At 46.8% G+C, this 24,616-nt stretch overlaps 1 protein-coding gene across 5 annotated transcripts in view; it reads right to left on the minus strand.

The window, feature by feature from the left end:
- The window catches only part of DOCK11 (dedicator of cytokinesis 11), a 197,767-nt gene that overhangs the window by 97,706 nt on the left and 75,445 nt on the right, over positions 1-24,616 (minus strand). For all 5 annotated transcript variants that reach the window (XM_053892126.1, XM_053892123.1, XM_053892122.1 and 2 more), the window contains exons 12-20: positions 23,878-24,090; positions 16,152-16,274; positions 14,756-14,838; positions 11,447-11,569; positions 11,170-11,246; positions 8,315-8,499; positions 8,156-8,221; positions 6,102-6,194; positions 3,284-3,407 (exon numbers count right to left, since the gene is read on the minus strand). In XM_053892126.1, the coding sequence (XP_053748101.1) occupies positions 3,284-3,407; positions 6,102-6,194; positions 8,156-8,221; positions 8,315-8,499; positions 11,170-11,246; positions 11,447-11,569; positions 14,756-14,838; positions 16,152-16,274; positions 23,878-24,090 (1,087 nt within the window). The remainder of the gene's footprint in view (positions 1-3,283; positions 3,408-6,101; positions 6,195-8,155; positions 8,222-8,314; positions 8,500-11,169; positions 11,247-11,446; positions 11,570-14,755; positions 14,839-16,151; positions 16,275-23,877; positions 24,091-24,616) is intronic.

Below are 24,616 nucleotides of genomic sequence, written 5' to 3' on the forward strand. Positions count from 1 at the left end.
AGGTAATAATATACGAAAATACTTTAAGTTTTTAAAAGTGCATCAGGACCATTATGTTTACCCTTTGGGGGATAATTTGTGGTAGACTTCTTTTTTAATTTTTTAAATGATTATTTATTTTTGAGACAGAGAGAGAGCAAGAGCAGGGGAGGGGCAGAGAGAGAGGGAGACCCAGAAGCCGAAGCAGGCTCCAGGCTCTGAACTGTCAGCACAGAGCCCGACACGGGGCTCGAACTCACAGACTGTGAGATCATGACCTGAGCTGAGGTCGGACGCTTAACCGACTGAGCCACCCAGGCACCCCTAGACTTATTTTTTTTTTTTAAAAAGGACTCAGATCTCTCTCATCCATTCTTAGTAGAAGTACAGAGTCTTGTGTCTGGGACAATCTCAGACCACCAGCAGTAAGTTCCAAAGTTTCTGACAGCAATCCAACAGGAGGGGACTACGGAAAATCAAGGTCACAAGCCAAGGTTGCAGTCCGTATTCATACAAGGCAGTACTCAGTTGGGCGGTTTTCCTGAGTACAGAAGGAGGAAAATGCAGTAGGAGAATGCAGCCAGTGCATAAGTGTTTACAACTTGCATCCACTGAGAGATTTTTCCCAGTCTCTATATTTCTTAACGGTTCTACTCAAGAAAGCCTCTTGGATTTCTATTAAAGAACTCATCATGTTCTAGCTAAACGAGTCAGAGCCATCTGTATTCCTCAGGTTGAACAGTGTCAGTATTTCCATTATAGAGATTACTCTGGGCTTCAAGTGTTTATAACTCAGCGGTAAAAAAGCTTGCTCTGGACCCAGTTCTGGCATACGAGACAGGGTGTTGGCTGGAGAGCACTTTTTAAAGCCGCTGCCTCCTGATTCTTTAAAATTCTTTGCGTGAGCTGTGTGTGTGTGTGTGTGTGTGTGTGCGTGCGCGCGTGTTTATACTGTGAACACAGAAGTCAACACAAATCTGGTTAGAATGTTTTCATTCACGTGTTTAATTTGGCAAATGCTTTAATTCTTAAAAGAAGACAAATATGTTGCTTTCTCTAAGTAGACTAAATGGCTTTCTCAGACTCTGAAACACGCCCGCAGGGATCTTTACTAGTACAGCTTCAGAAATGGTTTACCCAGAGCCGTTCTCCTATAAAGAACACAGGAAAGTAACATGAGTGCGAGAACCATTCAAAAGGACTCTGTCAGAGTAATTAAGCGAAAACTGGACAGGAGACAAAAGGCTTCCAGTCCAGAAAATAGGAAAATCTCTTTCTTGTTCTTGGGCAAAACTTTTCCCCACAGAAATTTGTAGTGAGATAGAATTCAGATACCATACAATCCATCCGTTGTTGTTTTTTTTTTTTTAATATAATTTATTGTCAGGTTAGCTAACATACAGTGTCTATAGTATGCTCTTGGTTTCGGGAGTAAATTCCCGTGATTCATCGTTTCCATACAACACCCAGTGCTCATCCCAACAAGTGCCTTCCTCGATGCCCATCACCCATTTTCCCCTCTCCCCGCCTCCCCTATCGATTCATCCGTTTAAAGCGCACAATTCAATGATTTTTAGTCTATTTCAGAAAGCTGGGCATCCACTGCTACTCATTCCAGAACTCTTTCATCACGCCGAAAAGAAACTCCACACCTCTTAGAGGCTACTCCCTATTTTCCCTTCTCCCCAGTCCCTGGCAACCGCTAATCTACTTTCGGTCTCTATGGAATTGCTTAGGCAACACCTTCCGCACGGTGAGTTAATCAAAAGCACGACCGAGGGTGTCTCTCAGTGAAAAGGCATATAGAGCACTTGGAAGCTGGAAAGGTACGATGTCAAGCACACGCCATCTGGCTCAAAGGTGTGGAGCCACTTAAGGATGGGCAGTAACACGTGATGAGTGGCCCACAGAATAACCATCTTCTGCTCCACCGAGCACCTTGCCCACTGCTGTCTAGGATGGAAATAAGGAAGTAGTCATTTGTCTTCCAGGAGATGCACAGCCTTGGGTTCCTACTGTTCCGCCAGATTTCTTCTCAACCCGCAAGGTCCCTGCCCTGAACAAACTGCGATTTCTATGGACTTCCTGCAGAACAGCTCTTACTGGTGTTTACAACCCTTCTGTATTTCCATATTGGTGACAGAATGCAATCAAATCCACAGCCTGGCATTCAAGGCTTTCCACGATCTGACGCCTCCTTATCAACCTGACATCCTGTGGCTCCCCCTCCCCAACACCCTGTGCTCTCGTGGTATTGAACTATGTGTGGTTTCCTGGCCATACCCCTCAATAGCCCGCCTCTCTCTGTACAGGCTGCTCCTTTATCCTCGAATCCGCTACCTTCCTACCATCACTGCATTCTCAATCTCAACCCCGCCCCTCTAAGGCCTCACCCAAACACCATCTCCTCCTGGAAGCCTTCCCAGATTCCCAGCCACTCGTCCCTCCACCAGTTGAAGTAATAACTCCATATTCTCTGAGATCACATCGTACCACTTTCTCGGTAACTACTTTTGATCTTGTATTGTAGTTGTCCACACCGGTCTCATTTCCCCGGCTAGACCATACGCCCCCTTAAGACGCGATCTATGTTTGGTTCTCCACAGTACCTACTACAATGTCTTTCTTGCACGTAATAAACATGCCGATGTAGTTGGTGAACGAATGAATGAGTTTAAGGCCGATCCAGGCCAGCTTGGATCTGAATCCCAGAGCATGCTGACATCTATACAGTGGGGGTGGCACACAATGTTTACAGGTCCCCTATGGTCTCCTAAAGAAGCTTCCTACTGCTTTACCTCCAGCCTTGCCGAATGGGACCAGGACTGGGGCTTCATTACTGGAGTTTATGCCAGTTCATGGCATCTGTTCTGTTCTCACTAGAACCAGGGGGGTCCCCAATCTCCCTCCAGCTCAACAATGTCCCCAGCTCTGGGCTCACTTCCCACTTCCTCAGGGAGCCGAACTGGAAAGTTCTGGTTGCTGGGCCATTCTACATAAGAGAAATAGCACAAATACCGCCTATCACAATATGTGTCCCCGCACGAGAAGCATGGCTTTACGTTGTATGTGTCACTTTACGTGACTTCCGGGACTCCAAGCACACAGGCAAGCATTTGGACGCGACATGTGGTAGAAGTGGTGGTCGCATGAACATACGATTCATCTCATACCGATGAACCTTTTAACTCCGAAATGTGCCTTTTAAGAAGTGGTTCGCAGCCTGAGGAAAAGAGGCCTGTTGCATTCTAGACAATTCCATCTCAAACAGCCGTAGAAAGACACTTTTAAAGAATACACGCACCTGGAGTTTCAACTGTGTCCTGCTTTTTGGTTGTTCCCTTTGTGTTGATTTCACAACTTACATGATAAAACGTGAAGAGCAAATGATGTTTTTGATGCAGGTGAATGGGAAGCTCGATTTTAATCTGCAATGACAGCAAAATCGCACACAGCATTTTGTTTCATTTTTAATTGTCAAGCTGGACCGTCAGACCTTTAGTTCAGTTGCATCGTTACTTTCCCAATGACGTATTTTTCTAAATGACAAGCCAAGTCACCAAATAATAGATACTGTTTAAACATACTTTCAAGGCTTGTCCAGTCAGTTTCAATTTGAAAACAGTATTCTCCTGGGTTGTGAGGGCTGATTTATTACTTTTGCTGGAGAGGTCAGTGGATTCTCCCGGACTCAACTTTGCAGCAGGATTTTCTAAAACACTGGATCAAAACCACAGCCTCACAGCCCAGGGATACTATGTAACTCAATCTGCAGTCAGTGAATACAATCTATCCAAAGTGTGTACTGAATTTGGAAGGCTTCTTTTCTCTAAATTGTTGTGTTCCTTTATGCGAGGGGGTTGGGGTGGGAGGGGTGGATTGAGCTTTGCAAATAAACCTGCAAAAAGTCACTGTGGTATTATGGTATGCACCAATTACAGTTCCCGTAAATATCTTTTGAAGCAAAATGTAAGTTTACTTAAAGAAATAGCAATTGTAGGGGCACCTGGGTGGCTCAGTTGGCTGAGCGTCTGACTCTTGCTTTCGGCTCAGGTGACAGTCTCATGGTTTTGTGGGTTCGAGCCCCGCATCTGGCTCTGCACTGACAGGGCACAGCCTGTTTGGGATTCTCTTTCTCTCTTTCTCTCTCTCTCTCTCTCTCTGCCCGTCCCCCACTCACACTGTCTCTGTCTCTCTCTAAATAAATAAATTTTACTTTTATTTTTTTAACATTTATTCATTTTTGAGAGACACAGTGTGAGTAGGGAAGGGGAGAGAGAGGGAGACACAGAATGTGAAGCAGGCTCCGGCTGCCAGCACAGAGCCTGACACGGGGCTTGAACTCACAAACCATGAGATCACAACCTGAGCTGAAGTCAGAGGCTTAACCAACTGAGCCACCCAGGTACCCCTATAAATAAATTTAAAAAAAAAAGAAAGAAAGAACAATTGTCACCCTTGACATGTGAATTTAACCCTAAAAATGAATACTCTTTTCTTAAGATTTATTTTATTTTGAGAGAGAGAGAGAGAGAGCCATGAGTGAGGGAGAGGGGCAGAGAGTGAGAGGGAGAAAGCATCTTAAGCAAGTTCCATGCTCAGTGTAGGGTCCGATCCCATGACCTTGGGATCGTGACCTGAGCCAAAATCAAGAGTCAGACGGTCAACCGACTGAGCCACCCAGGCGCTCTTTCAAATGAAGACTTTAATACAAACCCCCAACCTCAAGCGATTTTCCAATCAGGACCCAACCAAATATGTGCAAAGCCTCCCGGAAGCATGTCAGCGACAAATTACGGGTTAACTGATTTGACGCACGTGCATTTACCTGCACAGAACACATGCAATGTCCCTCTCCCCTGGTCAAGACAGACTGGATGACTGAAAAGCCTGCTTCTTTCTGGCATCCTAAAAATAACGTGGATTACTTCTACCTGATCAAGTTTTCTGCAGCGACTGGCGTTGATTACAGAGGGGGCCAAATTAAAACAGCTCGGGGAGGGACATCTGGCCGAATTATCATTCATGCAAGGCGTGGTTTTGGCGTTAGAACTGATTTCTGTCATAGGTAGATGTCGCCAGAGCGTGCCTATTCACAGCGTCCACGCCATCTGGGTATCTAATGGTCTGTTGCACATAAATACGGGCCTCCCCTCTCCCTGGGGGGCTAACCCACAAAGCCGCCGCCTGTATCCAGGTTCGTGGAGACATGTAGGAGTCAAATCCAGTCTGCAGATTTGGATAAGCCAGGGACATGCCGACTAGAAGAGGCTGTGACAGAGACACTAAGACAGACTCTGGGAGGTACACAGAGATGTAGAGGTGGAGAAGGAAAGAGAGACAGAGACAGGGCCGGAGAGGTAGACTGGGGAGCGGGGCACGGAGCCTGGGAGACGGTATAGGTCCCATTGTCTACACTGTACTGAGGCATTAGAGCAGCCAGCGGGATTCTGGTGGCCCTCAAGTGTTGCTGTGTCTCCCAAAGCCTTTCACTTACAGAGAGGCTGCACCCCCAACCCCATGCAAAACCACAGGAAGAAAAATCTAGAAGGGCCTTGAACAAAATCTGCTCTGAATTTCTTATTTTATTTTTGTAAGTTTATTTATTTCTTCTGAGAGAGAGAAAGGAGGGGCAGAGAGAGGGAGAGACAGAATCCCAAGCAGGCTCCGCACTGTCAGCACAGAGCCTGAGACGGGGCTCGAACCCACGAACCGTGAGACCATGACCTGAGCCGAGATCAAGAGTCATACACTTACCCGACTGAGCCACCCAGGTGCCCCTGAATTTCTTATTTTAAAGCTGAGGCAATGGAGACTCAGAAAAGGGAAGTGACTTGTTCAAGGTCATGGAGCCAGTTGTTGTCAAAGCTAGGGCCCCAATCCCAGCTCTAGTCTCGCGTTTGCTTCCTGCATCGTTACCTTGCGCCAGAGTCCCTTCAATCTGCGGGCAAATCTTCTACTGTCATCAAAGGGCACCAAGCAGGCAGTGGCCCTTCATCTTGGTGTGACCCTTTCTATTTGCATAGGACAAGGGATTGCAACGGCAGATGAGATGATGGAAATGAAGAAAAAAAGAAGAGCCACCACCGTGTTTTATAAACACCAGAAAAATGCATTCTTACCTCATCATAGAACTCTGGATTTTGGTTGTGATGGGAGACAACAGCGTAAGCATTTGTGGTAAAAACAGATCCTGCAGGTTTTCCATAAATACACTGCAAGAGAAGGAAACCGAGTCACCAATCTCGGTGAGAAGGTCTTTAAACATAATGCAATGGAACCACATCCAGTCAGAGGCATCTGTGAGCACAAGGCCATGGCCAAGCCCACTCAGTTCTCACCGTGAACTTGTAAACTCCGAATCATTTACCCGCACTCCAGCGATCACCCCCAGACATCACCTAACTTGGCTGCATGGGTGCTTCCGGATTTCCGGCCATCAAAGAAACGCACTTCCAAATTCGTCAATGGCAAGGAGTCAAATATGGCTAATCATGTGGAAAGGAAACACTCTGAAACCAGTTCTGGAAAGCTTACGTTCTCTGATGCTACTTGCTATCTTAACTGAAGAGGCTCCCCCTAAGCCAGTTAGCAGTATTTGCTGAACGCTCCTTGTGTGGTGGGCAAGGTGAGGGGTTAGAACACACACACACACACACACACACACATACACACTAGCAGATACATGAGGCTACAGACGAGCTCACTGTTGTCTCACTTTATGAGCCACATTTTATTTTTTTTTTTTATTTTTTTATTTTATTTTATTTTTTTATTTTTTTTCAACGTTTTTTATTTATTTTTGGGACAGAGAGAGACAGAGCATGAACGGGGGAGGGGCAGAGAGAGAGGGAGACACAGAATCGGAAGCAGGCTCCAGGCTCCGAGCCATCAGCCCAGAGCCCAACGCGGGGCTCGAACTCACGGACCGTGAGATCGTGACCTGGCTGAAGTCGGACGCTTAACCGACTGCGCCACCCAGGCACCCCTGAGCCACATTTTAAAAGTCACCAGCTTTCTGTTATACCAATAAAATAAATGCGAGGCTTTCTATGGTTCCACGAAAAGATCAAATTTCATTTCTGGTGTGAGTTTTTCACTTCCATAGGGCCTAACTGCTTCACCCTGTCACTTCAGAGCCAGCCTCTAGGCCAGCTCTGAAATGAAACTGAGACTCCGTGTGAATGCATTGCCAATTCTCCTTTAAACACGGTTGTGAAGGCGATTTGCGGGAACTGCCGAGAGGTAAGGTAAGAATCTTGAAGTGTACAAAAGGATATTGCATGGGGGAGAAAAGGAATAGTTATTCTCATCTGCAGTGAAGGGAAAATCAGAGAAAATATACCTAATTTGAGCCAGCGAAGCGAATTCTTAACCTAGGTTTCGGGGGGGGGGGGGGGGGGGGGGCAGGGGAAGAACGACACAAAAACAAAAAACCCAAAAAAACGCGCAAAACAAAAAACAAGAACAACAAAAACCACCTCTTTTCAAAGGCAGGGGTTACTAAACATTCAACGACTTAGTCAGGGGCCTCCAGCCTCTTTCCCCAGGAGGGTTGAGTCGAAGACTAGCCATCCATCTGTCTGATTTAGGCTCAAGCTAGAGAAGCAGGGAGCCAGATAAACAATTCGTGACGGCTAGATGTTCTCAGGCCTCTGATGAATGTGCTAAAGAGTGCAAACGTAAAGGCGCTATGAAGTGATAGGTATTTAAGGACTGCTCTGTCAGATAATACGGAGGCACCATTTGGCCGGTCACAGAGAAGAAGTCCTATCTCAGATCAAAGCACTCATTTCTGTTTGCTCAAAGACTGTTCAGGTTTCAAGGAGAAAGGAGTTTATAGTCCCCTGCTGATACCATTATAAACTGTCAGGTCATAGGAGAAAATGACCTTGTGATTGCACATCAGAGCCATGAAAAATCAAAGTGGAGCAAAGGCAAAAATCTGGTATGTGAAGCTTACCCCGTTTCTCAAAGCTACATATGCTCCTACCTCGTTTTGTTATTTCTTAATATTTAATCCTCGCAGTCAAGGTGTGAGGGCAGAAAAGGCAATACTACTTTTGTCACGTCAGCACATTTTCCTTATGGCGCGGAAACGAATTAAACTTAGCCACCAAGTACCACGGTCTTTGTCTTTCCTAAAAGTGCACGCTTATCAAGATCGTGAACAAACCTTTAGAGCGTGAGCGTCGCTTTCATCTGAATCCCGGAATTCTACACAGACTGCGATGTTCCTCGCCTAGAAAGGATTAATCATTCAAAATGAGTCCTGGCACCGGAGAACGGTAAATAACATGTTACACTCCAAAATGTACAGTTCACGCTGCGTTACCTTGGCAAATGTCTTCTGGCTGTCATATTTTAATTGCAAGGGATAGACATACAAATGGTTTTTATAAACAGTAAACGGATAACAATATTTTGTCATTTCTGGAACAAACTCTTCGACCTCCACGGTAATATTTTGACAATTCTTTTCGAAAGGCTTCAGGGGCACATACGAGGAAGTAATGCAATCTATATCGGAAAAAAAAAAAAAAAGAAAACAGGCAAAGAGAAAACAACTGAGAAGACGGACACATTACTGCATTGATAAAAATATACGTGGACTGTGTTCCCAAAGAGTGATTTAACAGATTTCTGAGCGGCTGACGAAAAGTCCTACAACCACTTTAAGAACCCAGAAGGACGAGATGGCGTAGCCTGGGCCTGATTTGAGTGGAACCATCCAAACCAGACACGGATTGCTAGTTCCTTCTCAATGTGGAATGATTTGCCAAATATAACACATCATAATTTTGACAAATTTAACTCTGCAGAGAAATCCATTACATTTTTCCTCCTATGGCTGCAATTTAGCTTTCACTGCAAATTTTTATTGGTATCGGGGAACTAACAGTAAATGTAGGTCTCCAATTAGCTCATGGATAGTCACTCTGAAAAACTTGGTGCAGGTGCAATTTTCACCCAGGAAATAACGGAGGCCTTTGGAAACAACAGACCTTGGGATGTGCTACCAGTGATAAATTCAACACTCCCGAAGGTGAAATACACAAAGGCTCAGAAAAGGGCGGCAGCCTGGGTTACTGAAGTAGCCATCACGGGGCACCCGGGTGGCTCAATACGTTAGGCATCCAGCTGTGGCTCAGGTCATGATCTCGCGGTTCGTGAGTTCGAGCCCCACGTCGGGCTCTGTGCTGACAGCTCGGAGCCCGGAGCCTGCTTCGGATTCTGTGTCTCCCTCTCTCTCTGCCCCTTCCCTGCTCATGCTCTCTCTCTCTTTCTCTCTCTCTCTCAAAAATAAATAAACGTTTAAACAAAAATTGAAGTAGCCATCGGAATAGAGGGGATTCATATACTGACGGAGCCCTAAGATGGTTTCTCCTTGCTGCACAGAGGTATTGACAGAGCAGGGAGACCCAGGAAGAGTCATAGATGATGAGGGTATGGTTTCCTCCAATTACTGTGATACTTACAACAGACTCTCTGGAGATACAGAAGAAAGGCACACAGAAACAAGTGACCACTCTACTGTCCCAAGATAACTACTGTTAGTATTTTGGCGTATTTTCTTCTAGTCTCCTTTCCATGCATGTTCTGTATAATAATACAAAAAATCCTACTGTATATACAGAACTTTACCCTGGGATATTTTTTTTTTATTTTTTTAATGTTTATTTATATCTGAGACAGAGAGAAAGAGACAGAGCATGAGTGGGGGAGGGGCAGAGAGAGAGGGAGACACAGAATCCAAAGCAGGCTCCAGGCTCTGAGCTGTCAGCACAGAGCCCGACGTGGGGCTCGAACCCACAAACTGTGAGATTGTGACCTGAGCTGGAGTCGGTCGCTCAACCGACTGAGCCACCCAGGCGCCCCTACCCTGGGATATTTTTAGCATTTGATGTACCGTTTTGTCCAGTGAGTTCTTTATAAACATCATTTCTCTGGGCTACATAAAGTCTCCCGGTATAGGTGGACCGTAACTGCCTTCATCACACTGACAGTGCTGGACTCTTAGGTTGTTTCCAATTTCCCTCCAATATAAACAACATGGAAAAGAACACCTAAGAGTACAGTGGTTTATGTTTTCAGTTCCAGAGCCGAAGGAAGGCCCCTGTCGGCCCCTCTTCTTAACGCAGTCCGCCCCAATCACAGATTCGAGTCGCTCGTTTGTTTTCTTACTTAGTGTCAGTCACTCCTTCTAGACTTTAATCCCCATAATTGCAAGGCATCTTGTAGCTATGCAATAAGTGTTTATTCAATAAATGCTGATTCAGTGAATGAATGGATAGATAGCAGCTCAGAATCAAAATGCCTTAGTTACGGACATCGGTGAATGTCGATTGCCTCCTGTACTCCTGTATTCCTGCCCACTGTAGTCCTCCTCACGGTAGGTGAGGGTGCCTGGCTAAAACCTAGCCAGCATTAGATAGTCTCACGTTAAATATTCTCGTAAATTTGACAGAGGAGCAAAAGCATCTTGCGATTTTCATTTGCATTCGGGGCATTAGTACTAAGATTTGAACATTTTTCCAGTTCTTATTAGCCACTCCATTTTATTTCTTACCAAGTGCCTTTTCTGTCTTCTGTCCATTTTTCTCCCGAGATCTGAAATTCCTGGCATTAGAGAGGAAAAGAAACTCTCCTCCTTTTGGATCCCTTCATTGGGGAGACTTATCCAAGGCACAGGACAGAAACTGACTAGGGAATACTCACAACATTATATATTATATATGAAACTGCATCTGACAAAATCAACTTCATCCTCTTCCGAATCTGTTAACTGTCCACTATGTGTACTGGACGGACTAGTGTCCCTTCCAAAATTCATGGCCACCAAGAACCTCAGAATGTGACTTTATTTAGAAATAGGGTCTCTGCAGATGTCATTAGTTGAGATGAGGGCATACTGAATTAGGGCAGGCCCTACATCCCATGACTCGTGATTCTTCCTTAGAGCATTCAGGGGGAACACAGCCCTGCTGATGCCTTGACTTTGACATCTAGCCTCCAGAACCTGGAGAGAATAAATCTGTCGTCTGAAGCCACCCAGTTTGTAGTTTTTTCTTACAGCAGCCCTAGGAACTTAATACGCCACGTAAACCTTAAGAAATATATTGAAAAGACAAAAACCCTGAGATTCAAACATAGCCCTTTAAGGTTTATTTGTAACATGTGAATTCTTACTTGATAAATCCACAGGAACACATTCTACTGTGACGTTTAGCTGCCCAGGAATAATCTGCAATTTGGTCTTCTCTGGCCTAGGGGTAAAATAAGAATATTTTATACTTAAAATCCATGATTACGGAATGCACCGGTTGCCCTATATGCAAACTTCCAAATGCTTCCAAATGCAAAAATGCTCCAAAGCATTCAGCTTCTCCCATATATGACTCACATTTACCACTTTAAGAAACTATAATCCATCTATTGTATTGATTTACTACAATAACACACTTACTTCTTGTATTCTGAGAGTAACTTGAGAATGTCTTCATTTGAAAGCTTGCTACTGTCTTGTTTATACAAAGGAGAAAACCTCCCATCCAGATCCAGAGAACCTTGAGTATCTTTGAAAATGGGTCTAAAACAGCAAAAGAATTTTTTTTTTTTTAATTCTGAAGTACTGAGAAATGAAGACACACTTAATGCTGGTATGTGTACAAAATGGTAAAACTACTTCGGAAACTCGCTTGGCCATTTCTCATGAAGTTGAGCACACACCTGCCCTCTGATCCTGCCATGCCGCTACTCTGGGCATATTTCCGCATGGTGCATGAATGTTCAGAGCAGACGTATTTGTTATAGCCCCAAAAGGAAACGGCCCAGAGAGTCATCCACAAGCGAATGGCTAAACGGTGGGGTATTCATACAAGGGAACACCGCTCAAAAACAGACTGAGCACAAGAAACCAAACGCAAGAGTACATTCTGCACGACCCCGTTTGCATGAAGGTCTCGAGTAGAAAAAAAGCCCTCGGTAGTGATAACCATCGGTCGATGGCTGACTGGTGGGAGTGGGATGGCAGACCGGACAGGGGTGTGAGGAAACTTTCTGAAATGATGGACACGTTCTAGACCTTGGTTGGAGCGGTAGTTACAGGACTGTAAACACGTGTGAAAATTCATCAAGTCGGATATATAAAATGTGTGCCTTGGAATCAAAGGTAAAGAGTATCTCAAAGTTGATGACCGTTAAATTCGATCTTTGGGGCACCTCTGTTAGGCATCTGACTCTTGATTTCAGTTCAGGTCATGATCTCCCGGTTCGTGAGTTCAAGCCCCTCATAGGGCTCTGTGCTGACAGCTCAGCCTGGAGTCTGCTTGCGATGCCCTGTCTCCCTCGCTCTCCTTCACTCTCTGCTCCCCACTCCCCGCCCCCCCCCCAGGCTCATGCCCTCACTCCTAAAATAAACATTTAAAAAAAAAAAAAACTAGATCTTTAAGATCTATTTACAAAGTTTACAAAAGGTCTGTAGAGTTTCCGATATGGATTTGGATTATTCCCTGCCTCTTCCCCTTCTCCCGTTTGTAAGCAGTGACTTACTACTAAAATGAAAAGTAATGTACAAGCACCCAGCCCGACTGAAGCAGCCCTAACCAGAAACATAATTCCCCTTGGCAGAGCCTCTGAAGATTCGGTTCTAGGCATTAACTACTGTTCCTACTTCTAAGCATACCTCCTTTATTTTCAGTAAACAGGGCTTTATCGTAGATTGTTAAAATATCCCAGGCAAGCCTTTAGAGTGAGTTTTTGCTGCTGTTGACAAGCAAAACAATTCCAGAAGGAAAAAAGAGGGTCATTCCTCATCAGAACTGGGGATCAGAGCTCCCAACTTTCAAGACTTTTGAATTAATTTTCCTCCTGACAAAACGGCATCAAACGGCTACTACAGCCCGCGCAGGGGGCCGGAGTGGGCGGAGGTCATGGGCCGTGGGTGCTGAGTCCTACTCTGCTACATGCTGTGGGAAGCTGGACAAGGATTTTTCAGTAATTTTTTTTTAAATCTTTATTTATTTTTGAGAGAGAGAGAGACACACAGTGTGAACAGGGGAAGGAGCAGAGAGAGAGGGAGACACAGAATCCGAAGCAGGTTCCAGGCTCTGAGCCGTCAGCACAGAGCCCGACGCGGGGCTTGAACTCACAGACCGCGAGATCACGACCTGAGCCAAAGTCGGACGTTTAACCGAATGAGCCATCCAGGTGCCCCAAGGGTTTTTTTGTTTTTTTGGTTTGTTTGTTTTTTTAGTTCTATGCCTGAATTTCCTCATCTCCAGGGTAGGAATAATAGTACCCCCCTCTTAGGAAGGTGCACGTTAAGCACTTAGACCACTGTCTTGTGCAGGGTTAACACCTAACTATAAATACTAACCACGGCAGCAAGTGACTTCTCAGGCTGCAGCACCACTAAGGACGTGCAGATTTACAAGCCATGCTTCCCCTTCTATAATGCCTAAAGAGACCCACAACCTCTGCTCCTCTTCGCCATTCACCTAACCTCGGCTGTCATTTTTTCTTCACCAGTGTGCGAAGCAAGGACCACGTGCCTTTTCGTCTACCGACACGCAAAACATTTTGAAACCTTCCCCAAAATGAAGCGATTATAAATAGCGACAGAAGGGTTAATTAACTTAGAATCTCCTACCCTTCTGCTACTTCCCAACACCCACTGAACATAATTGATTGAATTATTCAGAACACGGTGCCCTTCCCTTCCCCCAGAAGTTCCAGGGAGCTGTACAGGCTGTACCTCAAACAAGCCAGTGAACTTGTATCTCAAAGGGGGGATAAGCAACAAACACATGTGAAGTCGTCACTGTACGTAGACTTGGAAGATGTGGGGGGAAAACTAATGTGACCTACCATACGACAGAAGGTATAGATAACGTGCTTTCAGATACACTACCCGTGAAGGGCCAGAAAAGCAAGTCGATTCATTAATGACACACTTGCACTTAACCGCACTCTCTTGCCTTCTGATTTTTAGTACGTTTTCCAGAAACATCCCAGGATAGCTTTTCGAAGCCTAAACCTAGCCAACTGTGAAATAGTGGGCACGCCGAACAAAATTCCCTACAATTGCTGGTTTTCTGGGGCAAACAATTCCCTTACTTTAGCAAATAAGTTCTGCTTTGAAATGCAATAAAATTAAGTGGGGTCCGTCAGCTCAGGAACCCCAGCCAAAGAAGATTTCCCTGAGGCACGGACGTATGAAGAAATGAGAGGGTCTTGAATGCACGGCGAATTTTAAGAGAAAGAACTTGTATATCCTGTTACGGATTTCACGTTTGCGCCCTCCCGCCCAAGTTCCCATGGTGGAAACCGAAAGCCCAAGGTGATGGGTATTAGGAGGAGGGGCCGGGGGCAGGTGATGAGGTCCGAGGGCAGAGCCCTCGTGAATGGGATTAGCACCCTTAGAAAAGGCCAGAAAGCAAGCTCGCTTCCTTTCCGCTACGGCAAGACAAAGGAGAAGTCGGCTGTCCGTAACCTGTAAGGTGCTTTGCTCACCAGAACCTGGCTGTGCTGGCACCTTCATCTCAGACTCCCAGCCTCCAGCACCGTGAGAGAGAAATGTTTTGTTGCTGAAGCCTACTGTCGGTCTCCAATGATCTGTCATCGCAGCCCCGGACGGATGAAGGACACACCATGAGCGTCCCGAGACAGAACCGGGTTGGCAGAGACCAACTGCTAAATGCCACCGGCAAGGACCACAACCCTGAACTTTACACAGGAGGGTGAACAGAAAGGTCAGGATTATATGTGCACAAACCTGGCAGCCCAAGCAAAGGGCATTCTGTACTGTCCGAGGCGGCTACATACTTGCTTTGCTGTCCTGTGCACCTTCTGGGCCGTCTAAGGTCAGAAATAAGAAGAAACGCTCATATTTGTTGAAACTACCAGAGACTCCCCGCGAAAAATCATCCCCCCCCCGCCCCCGCTTACTGGTGGAAAACATCAAAGTCCAGCCCAAGAGATAAGGAAGGTGCTACAAATAAGACACAACACGCGTCACAATGCTACCCACCTTCCAGGACCAACGTTTTCTTAAAAGGTTTGTGTTTTCTCATTGGATGGAAATAGACGTAGGGCACGTTTTGTACCAAAGACCCGTAGTGGGGAAATTCTGAGCAGGTCTAATGTGCGTTTCCTTTCACACATGAGCAGGCAGACATTCATTATTCTTGGGAGAAGTTTGTTCTCAATACAGTTGACCTTTCTACTCCCAAGATAAAAGCCGAGTGACCAAGAGTCAATGCAGTTAGTTTAGTTAGGCAAGGAGCTGCTGTTTGCGCAGGCACTAGATGACAAAAGATTAACGGCCCATAGAGTCTCAACAGGCTGTGAAATGCTGGCTGGATGCTTATCCCTTGGGATGTGAAATGCTAGCAGGCCTTTATCTACGTCCTGGAGACTCCCCCCCACCCCCCAAACACACAAATTAGCACAGCTAATGAGCTGTGCCATGAACGCTTCCCCTCTCTGGGCCTCCGTTTTCTCATTTATAAAAGGAGGGGAAAGGACCACGTCGCCGATTGCCAAAGCGCGGATTTCGTGATCCAGAAATTTGGATGATTACATGCCATCCGAAGACACCCAGCAGTAAAAACCATCGCTACCATTTAAAACGCCAACATTTCACGAAAAGACTCATCGGTGTGATGTTTCAAACGTGGGAAGAACAAAAATCTCAGAATAAAGGGCAGCCCCTCGAACTGAATACATTCAGCTTCCCGCGTTGAACTCCTTCTCCTGTCTTTCTTTTCGTATCACAGACAGGAGGAAATTTCAGTGCAGACCGGCATTTGGGAACTGCGGGGCCGGACTTCCCAGCTCTGACATTCTAGGGCTGTATGTGAGGGCTGGAAATAAAGAACAGCTATCGCCAAGGATACGGCGTCAATGAACAGATGTCGCCTAAAAGCCTTTAGCTCTTACTTTGATAAGCAACCAGAAATCAGACTGTCAAGTAAACAGAACACAAAACGGAAAAAAGTCACGTTCAAGCTTAGCATGCATACTCACATAGCATACAGTATTTCCAGAATATACCGTGTACTGAGAGAATGAGGTTTTCTCGAGGGTTCATTAACAATACCGTTAAAAACACCCGTAAAACGCAATTTTTACATCAGGCTGAAATGCTCGCAAACGATCTTTATAAATACCTTTGCTGGGTCTGAATTTTTGATGTAGGGTTCTGCACAGTGTGTAATGTTTCCCTGGAGCACCTTTTCAATTCTCGCAACTAGAAAAATTTCAGGATGTGGATTCGTCACTGAGAAAATTCCCTGGAAAAAAAAAAAATGGCTTCCATTAGATGTTTTTATGTAACTTCATACATATAGTTGTGTGGCTAATGGTTCCTAGTAGTGTGTTTAGCATAGCATGTTGACATCCAACACAGGGTCGTGTCCAGGACCCTGAAAATAGACAGCGTTTCCTTTCATACAGTTTCTAAAACTCCTAATACTTCTTTCAAAACAGATTTTCTATTTTTAAAATTTTTTTAATGTTTATTTATTTTGAGAGAGAGAGAGAGAGAGAGAGAGAGAGAGAGCGCACAAGTGGGGGAGAGGGAGAGACAGGGAGAGAAAATTCCAAACTGGCTCCGCGCTGTCAGCACAGAGCCCGATGTGGGGCTCAGACTCACGAACCGTTAGATTGTGACCTGAGCCGAGATCAAGAGTCAGACGCTTGGGGACCTGGTTCAGTCGGTTAAGCGTCCGACTTCGGCTCAGGTCATGATCTCGCGGTTCGTGAGTTCGAGCCCCATATCAGTCTCTGTGCTGATGGCTCCGAGCCTGGAGGCTGCTTCGGATTCTGTGTCTCCCTCTCTCTCTGCCCCTCCCCCGCTTGCTCTCTCTCTCTCTCTCTCTCTCTCCAAAATAAATAAACATGAAAAAAATTTTTAAAAGAGTTGGATGCTTAACAGACCGCACCACCCAGGCACCCTCAGGTTTTCTATTTTGTCACCAACTTCACATATAGTAGTCCCTGAGGGGCAGCTGTCACCATCGCGGCTTAGCCTCTTGTGTTTGGCTGTGTCTGCAAGGTACATTCTTCGGCCTAATTAAGACAGCGCGTATTGTTCGGCTTCGTGGGCATGTGCTAAAATAGCGTGAACTTCTCAAGTGGAACTGGATATGCCTTTTCAAAAGTAGCTGTGCGTAACTCCAGAGCAATTCACTCACAATTAATACTAATTGCAGCTGAGAGGAAGAAAATAAAATACTTCACTGCAGTGAAAGAGCTCCAGCTTTCAATGTGGGGACAGAGGATCCAAAATGTCGTTTTTTCCTGCACGCTCCATTTGAGGACACGAATGAAGACGCCAAGTTACGTACGTTTTCTTTTGTCTTTTTAATTTTTTTTAATGTTTATTTTTGAGAGACAGAGAGAAAGAGAAAGAGAGAGAAAGCATGAGCAGGGGAGGCGCAGAGAGAGAGGGAGACACAATCTGAAGCAGGCTCCAGGCTCCGAGCCATCAGCATAGAGCCCGACGTGGGGCTCGAACCCACGGACCGTGAGATCATGACCTGAGCCGAAGTCAGAGGCTCAACCAACTGAGCCACCCAGGCGCCCCTTACGTTTCCTATGAATACATGTGAAACGACCACGTCATCCGCTGTCCAGCTCGGCTCCTTCCAAATACATTATCTTCCAAACAGCCTGTTAGTTGGTTATGTCTGTTGTTCCAAGGAGCGCCGCGCAAATGAATTCAAATGGAAAAAGCCATCATTGGGACTCTACCAAGTTTTATTTTGCTACTTGGTATATTACCAACTGTGTTAAGATCATGCGTTCCAGTTTTCAAAACATTTCAGACACATTATCTCATCTGCTCTGGAGAGAACACTCTACAGCATACAGGAAAGAGGAGAAAACTCAGTGTACGACCCCCAGTAATTCCCCCACAGATCCAACGACTTGTAAGGACCCTAAGAACGGCAGATTCACCTTTGAATTCCCAAGCCTCGAGCAGGGAAGGAAGTGGTTAAAAACTGCTCGGGAGTCAAGTTTCCTGGGTTGAAATTCTGGCTCCACCATTTATAGGTTTAGGCAAGTCACGTCCTGTGTCTATGCCTCGGGTTTCTCATCTGCGAAATGGGGAGGAGGGTGGCAATAGCTATTCCAAAGATTTCCTGTATGGTTTCCACGTACTACACGTTAGGTACCCAGTCACTACTAAAGTGGCCCAAAGCACTGCAAGGTCACAGAACTTGGTTTCTTTTTTTTTTTTTTTTTTTTTAATTTTAATTTAATTTATTTTGAAAGGGAGAGCACGAGCAGGGGAGGGGCAGAGAGAGAGAGAGAGAGGGAGAGACAGAATCCCAAGCAGGCTCCGCACGGTCAGCACAGAGACCGAAGCTGGGCTTGAACACACGAACCGTTGAGATCACGACCTGAGCCGAAACCAGAGTCAGACACTTAACCCACTGAGCCACCCAGGCGCCCCTGGATCTCTGGTACTCCCAGGAACATGCTGCTCGGGCGTGGAGAGGCGCCTGGCAGCTAGCCCCTGCTGACCTTGCAGAACGTATGCTCAACAGCACATGAGTGCAGTGTCACCCTTCCCGGTTGTCCCCTAGCTGTCCCGGATGGTTTTTGTGCATGATATCCCTTAGTCTTCAGAAAAACCCTTGAATGCAGGCACTACGATATACCCATTTTACAGAGGGAAAAAAACGAGGCTTATCCAAGCGCATGCGGTGAGCGGGGCAAAGGAGCCTGGCAACCACGGCTTCCAGACTATACATATAGCCCAGGCTATGCTGCCTCAGCCCTGGAGCGCACGCATCCAACATCTCACACAATGAGGCTGGAGGAGAACAGCAATACTGGTTATCGTGACAGCTAACGTTCACTGAGCACCTGCTATTCTCCTTTCCCAGGACGCTGAGCATCTTCCCACACGGATGCCAGCAAGGAGTATTAGAATTTGGAAAACTCGGACAGTGGCGAAGAGCAAGGTGCTTTCAGAGAGCGAGGTGCCCTCTCCCTGTCCCCAGAGCACAGAAGGGTAGCCAGAGAGTGCCCGGGAATGCCACATGGGCTGCAAGTCTGGCCCTTGTAGACAAGGCCTCTGGCCCAGCCATCCTTTCCCACCAAGGAGGCATGGGTGTGCCTGTCCCCGGCCCCAGGGTAATTCTAACCCACTTCGGTGCCCCTCTCCCTCTAAAGAATGGGTCAAGTCCCCCCATCCCAGTGCCCGGCACTTACATACCCCATAGCACGGCAAGGCTTTGGGGGAGGGGGGAGTCTGTACCCTTTCACCAGCCCAACAACTGCTCCCCCCGCCAGGGGGGGAGCCCACACAGCCACAGGGAGGCAGGCCCCCACGAGTCAGCATCTCCCCCACAGCCCCAACCCAAAGTAAATCAGGTCTGACCTTGGGAGACACGGGGGGCCGAGCTCTGTCAGGGCATCTGGGAAGAAAGTGCCAGGCAACTGAGAATAAAGGGACTGGTCATAGTGACTGTTTGATGTCAGGGAGGCAGAACTATTCGATGGATCCAACTCCTTCCTTCTCCTGTGGTCACCCTGTTGGTCCTCAGGGAAGCCACTGGAGAGAAAGACTCCAATGAACAGATGGCAATGGAGGGCCTAGAATGGCCCCCAAACACCCACCGTCCACCAAACCCTGGGAGCTGCCTCTTCCTATAGATAACGCTGCCATCTGAATAGCCCTGCTGGGAGGGACGCAGCTGCCCGACAGTCCTTTCTGGAAATGCCTGGGGAACTGGGTAGTTTCCCTCTTTCTAGGGTGACACGGAAGCAGTACAGTACAGGGGTAAAAACCTGGCCTTTGAAACTGGCCAGAGCCAGTTTCGGGTCCCGTCCTTCATCTTCTAAGTTCTGGGACTTTGGGCAAGCTACTCCTGGAGGGCTCTGTGCCTCGGTGTGCTCATCTGTAAAATGGGTATGGTCACAGTACCCACCTACTTTGCTGGGGTGTTGTGAAAATAAGGGACTCCGTAAAGGAGCGAGAGAAACACAGTGGCACCAAGAAGTGCTTGACTTGTTGTTACTGCTCAAGAACCGACAAGCTGGGATTTGGGCTCCGATCTGCTAACATCCAGTCTCTCTCTGACACAGCACGGCTTCCTAGTCGTAAATGGGAAGAAGTTGGGGGGGGGGGGGGAACTTCTCCAAAATAGAATTTTCAACTAATTGGAGTAAATGACCACCTCCTGGTATCATCGTCAGCTGACCTGAAAAGGGTGCAAGACGATAAAGCCATTTAGGGCCACTGCCCATCGCTGTCCCCTTCTCACCTCTCATGTATCCCTGAGGTTTCTGTCAAGCCCCACATCTTCCCCGCAGCCCCCTCTCCGTTAACTCCTGACCCCTGAACCCTCCTTGCGTTCCGAATGCGTCTCCTACCACTGTGTTAGAGGCCGCAGCCCTTACTTACGTTGTGCCACACATTGTCGATTGGGGTCTTTCGGCCCGACCTTGGTTCCAATCCTGCCTTCCCCACTCTTTGACCACGTTATGGTGGCCAGCTTACTTCACCTCCCGATCTGTCCTTCCCTCACCTCCCCGACAGCAGTAATGATACTATTTCACAAGACTGTGATGATTGCATGAGACCCCAATGGAAAATTCTGGCATACCAGAGATATTGAAAAAAAAAAACAACAAGAAAACCTGCTGCTTTTCTTCCTGACCTAGATTACAGGTGGGATGATGCCCACGACCACAATTACAACTCCATGCCTTGAACATACAAGCTGAGCAATGGGGAAGTAATACAGTAAATACATCATTGGCTTCAAAGGACTTCTTTGATACGGTGCAGGAAATTTTACACAAAATTCCGTAGCAGACTCTTAAATACTTTTATACTGTATTTGCTCAATCTTTTTTAAATTTATTTAAAAAAAATTTTTTTATAATGTTCATTTTTTTTTTTTTTGAGAGACAGAGAGAGAGAGACACAGTGTGAGCAGGGGAGGGGCAGAGAGAGAGGCAGAAACTGAAGCAGGCTTCAGGCTCTGAGCTGTCAGCACAGAGCCCGACGTGGGACTCGAGCCCACAAACTAGGAGATCGCGACCTGAGCCGAAGTCTGACGCTTAACCGACGGAGCCATGCAGGTGTCCCTCAATGTCTTTTTTTAAATGTTTGTTTATTTTTGAGAGAGAGAGAGCGAGCAGGGGAGGGGCAAAGAGAGAGGGGGACAGAGGATCCGAAGCGGGCTCTGCACTGACGCAGCGAGCCGTCCCGATGCAGGGCTCGAACCCACGAACCTTGAGATCATGACCTGAGCCGAAGTCGGATGCTCAACTGACTGAGCCATCTAGGTGTCGCTTGCTCAATCTCTTTCAGAAGCATATGCTGCAGTAGTGAACATATGTTCACATATGTGATAAGTATAATCTGAGTAACAAACTAAGAGGCAACATGGGGAAAGCCCAAAGAGGGAAGTTCACTGTACACGTAAAGTCTTCCCCCAGCATGCAGCAATCTGTACCAGTGAGCATAATCCTGAACCCAGGAAACCCGGATGCCTGGTATTTATTCTAAGGAGATAACTCAGCAAGCGAGCTAACGTGTGCACGTGGACGTTCAAAGCAGTGTGATTTACGATACCCCCAAATTACAAATATCCTGGTTAGGTACGTCAGTGGAATACTATAAGAGCCTTTAAGGACGTGAGTGACCCAGAGGGCGCCTGGCTGGCTCGGTCGATTGAGCCTCCGACTCTTGATTTCAGCTGTCATGATCTCATGGTTCATGAGCTCGAGCCCCACATCGGGCCCTGCGCTGAAAGTGTGGAGCCTGGTTAGGATTCTTTCCCCCTCCCTCTCCCTCTCTGCCCTTCCCTGACTCTCTCTCCCTCTCTCTCTCAAAAATAAATAAACATTAAAAAAAAGAAGGGCACCTGGGTGGCTCGGTCGGTTAAGCGTCCGACTTCGGCTCAGGTCATGATCTCGCGGTTCATGGGTTCCAACCCAGAGTCGGGCTCTGTGCTGACAGCTCGGAGCCTGGAGCCTGCTTCGGATTCTGTGTCTCCCTCTCTGTCTGCCCCTCCCCAACTCATGCTCTGTCTTTCTCTCTCTCAAAACCAAATAAATATATATTAACAAAAAGAAATTTAGGGGCGCCTGGGTGGTTGAGTGTCTGACTTCGGCTCAGGCCATCATCTCACAGTTCGTGGGTTCGAGCCCCACATCAGGCTCTGTGCTGATGGCTCGGAGCCTGGAGCCTGCTTCAGATTCTGTGTCTCCTTCTCTCTCTGCCCTTCCCCCGCTCGCATTTTCTCTCTCTCTCTCTCTCTCAAAATAATAAATAAACGTTGAAAAAAAGAAAGCAGAAACTTAAACTCTATGCTACATTCTATTTTCCTTTGAGTTGCAAAAGTCGAGAAGGAAGACTATCAGTTCTGCTCTGCCTAACCTCTCATGGCTGCCAGTCTGGTCAGAGGTCAAAATGGCAGGGAAGCGTCAGGCTCCTTGTGAAGGGGCTTCTTTGCACCAGAGAGGACAGAAGGGCACAGCATTACATATGTGACATGAGCAGCTCCCTCCCGTTGCTCTGCAACCAGAACTCCTCGTTATAAAGACCCTTTATGCTCCATTAAAACTACCTATTCATGTGGGGTCAGCATGAACACTGCCAGCTCACAAATGAAGCTTCCAGATTCCAGACAACATGGGAGACTGGCTCTGGGGCATCCACCGCCAAGCCACCGACAAGAATAATTTCTGGAGGAATCTGTGGGGACCTTTTGCTGTAGGGGGGTTGGCTGGCCAGGAATTTGAGGGAACTTAATGGCACCTCAGCCAGGGGTGTAGCCAGATAGACACATGGAACCCCTAGGCTGTTCTTGAACCTTCCGGAAACAGAGCCTCCAGTCTGTGACCATCACAAGACTTGCCCTGATGGTGGCCGAAGTTTCATTCAGATGGGCACCTTCCCTTCCTTGCCTAATTTCCTCTTCTTCATGGAGTCTGCTGGGAACTCCATTCTTGGATCCATAGTCAGGCTTCAGCTACGGTGTTATCCTCTGTTCTGTAAAGTTCTGTACACAGTTCCTAAGTTTCTGCAAGGGGGTGACCTCTGCTCATGTCCTAAGGAAAAATCTAATGTGGGGGCACAAAGCCGGCTCAGTCAGAAGAGCGCGTGACTCTTGATCTCGGGGTTGTGGGTTCGAGCCTCACACTAGGTGCAGGGATTACTTAAATAAAACTCAAAAAAAAATTTTTTTTAATCTGAGGAAGGGGCGTCTGGGTGGCTCAGTCGGTTGAGCGTCTACCTTCAGCTCAGGTCATGAGCCTATGATGTTTTGAGTTTGAGCCCCGCATCGGGCTCACTGCTGTCAGTGTCCCCCTCTCCCTCTGCCCCTCCCCCGCTTGCAATCTCTGTCTCTCTCTCCCTCCCTCAAAAATTAAAAAACAAAACAAAACCTAAGGAAAAACCTAATGGTGTCTTAAGAAATCTCTGAAATAAAGACCGCGCACCAAGACAAAAACCAAAAGCAAACACAAGCTACTACTCCTAATGGAAATGGGAATTAGGGACAGGAGATGATCGTCGGGTCAATTTCTTTCTTCAGAGAAATTGGCCTTTCAGGCACCTACTGCCTTGCTCAGAAGCGTGCCCGAGTGTGGCCGTGTGTCTGTGCCTGTCCGTGTCACCTTCGTCGTCCAGCTCACAGGATACTTCCTCTGAGACTCCCGTCACGGCCCCGCTTGAAAAGGTGACTTCGCTGACCCACTACCGGCGCATGCTGGTTTCCATCCTGTCCCTCTAACGTCAGTCCCCAGGGGAAAACATCTAGACACACACCTTTACAAGAGACGCCCACGAAAGCATCGTGCGAGCGGATGAAACCCCCCAAGGGGCTTTCTGTTTCTTATTCCGAACGCTAGAAGATCGCGCTCTACCTGCTTTATGTAGCGTAACTGGGATTCTGCAATTCCATGAATAAAAGACTCTGGTAAAGAGCTTCTCGGGTGTCCGTCGGCGGCCAGTTGAGCAGAAGCACCCCACAGCATTTCACGGACAGACGGGGGATTCAGGTCTATGTGGAAGTCAGCTGAAATCTTACAATTGTTCCTCACATCAAACAAAGCGAGATTGATAAAAAAGGGTTCAACCTGGAATGAAAACGAGGGCATGTTGAAGCGAAGACCTTTCAGTGGGGTGCGGGAGGGAAGACACACGACAAAACAATGTTTTTATTCCTCGAGGCGCGGTGATTACGGTTCTTTTCTGAGTATCACAGCTACGATGGCTTTCGGGCTCATTTGCATATAAGAAAGAGTATTCTAAAATAACAGGCTATCAAATGTTCACTTTTGTCAGGCGTAAATAATTTTACAAGTCATATGTTTTTTCTAATGCGTCAAACTCCGAAGGCACATTTAAAGCACGTCAATTGTTCTAAGAATAAAATGTAATTCTCGGTAGGTTTACTGACATTACTGAAAAATAACGCCAATGCTGTAGAATAGACCTAAATCTTCCCTTTTGTTATGCTACCGCTTACTTGATGATACATTTAATAAGTGCTAATATCCATCAACATCAAATTACTTGACAAAAGCTTTGCCCCGTCAGCAGTTTGGGAAGGCCACGATTCCTCCCTACAGATGGCATTTGAAAGCCGGTCACAAAGAGCAA

Source organism: Panthera pardus, unplaced genomic scaffold (assembly GCF_024362965.1).
Source record: "Panthera pardus isolate Hobbes unplaced genomic scaffold, ASM2436296v1 HiC_scaffold_27, whole genome shotgun sequence".
In the NCBI taxonomy this organism is placed as follows: Eukaryota; Metazoa; Chordata; class Mammalia; order Carnivora; family Felidae; genus Panthera; species Panthera pardus.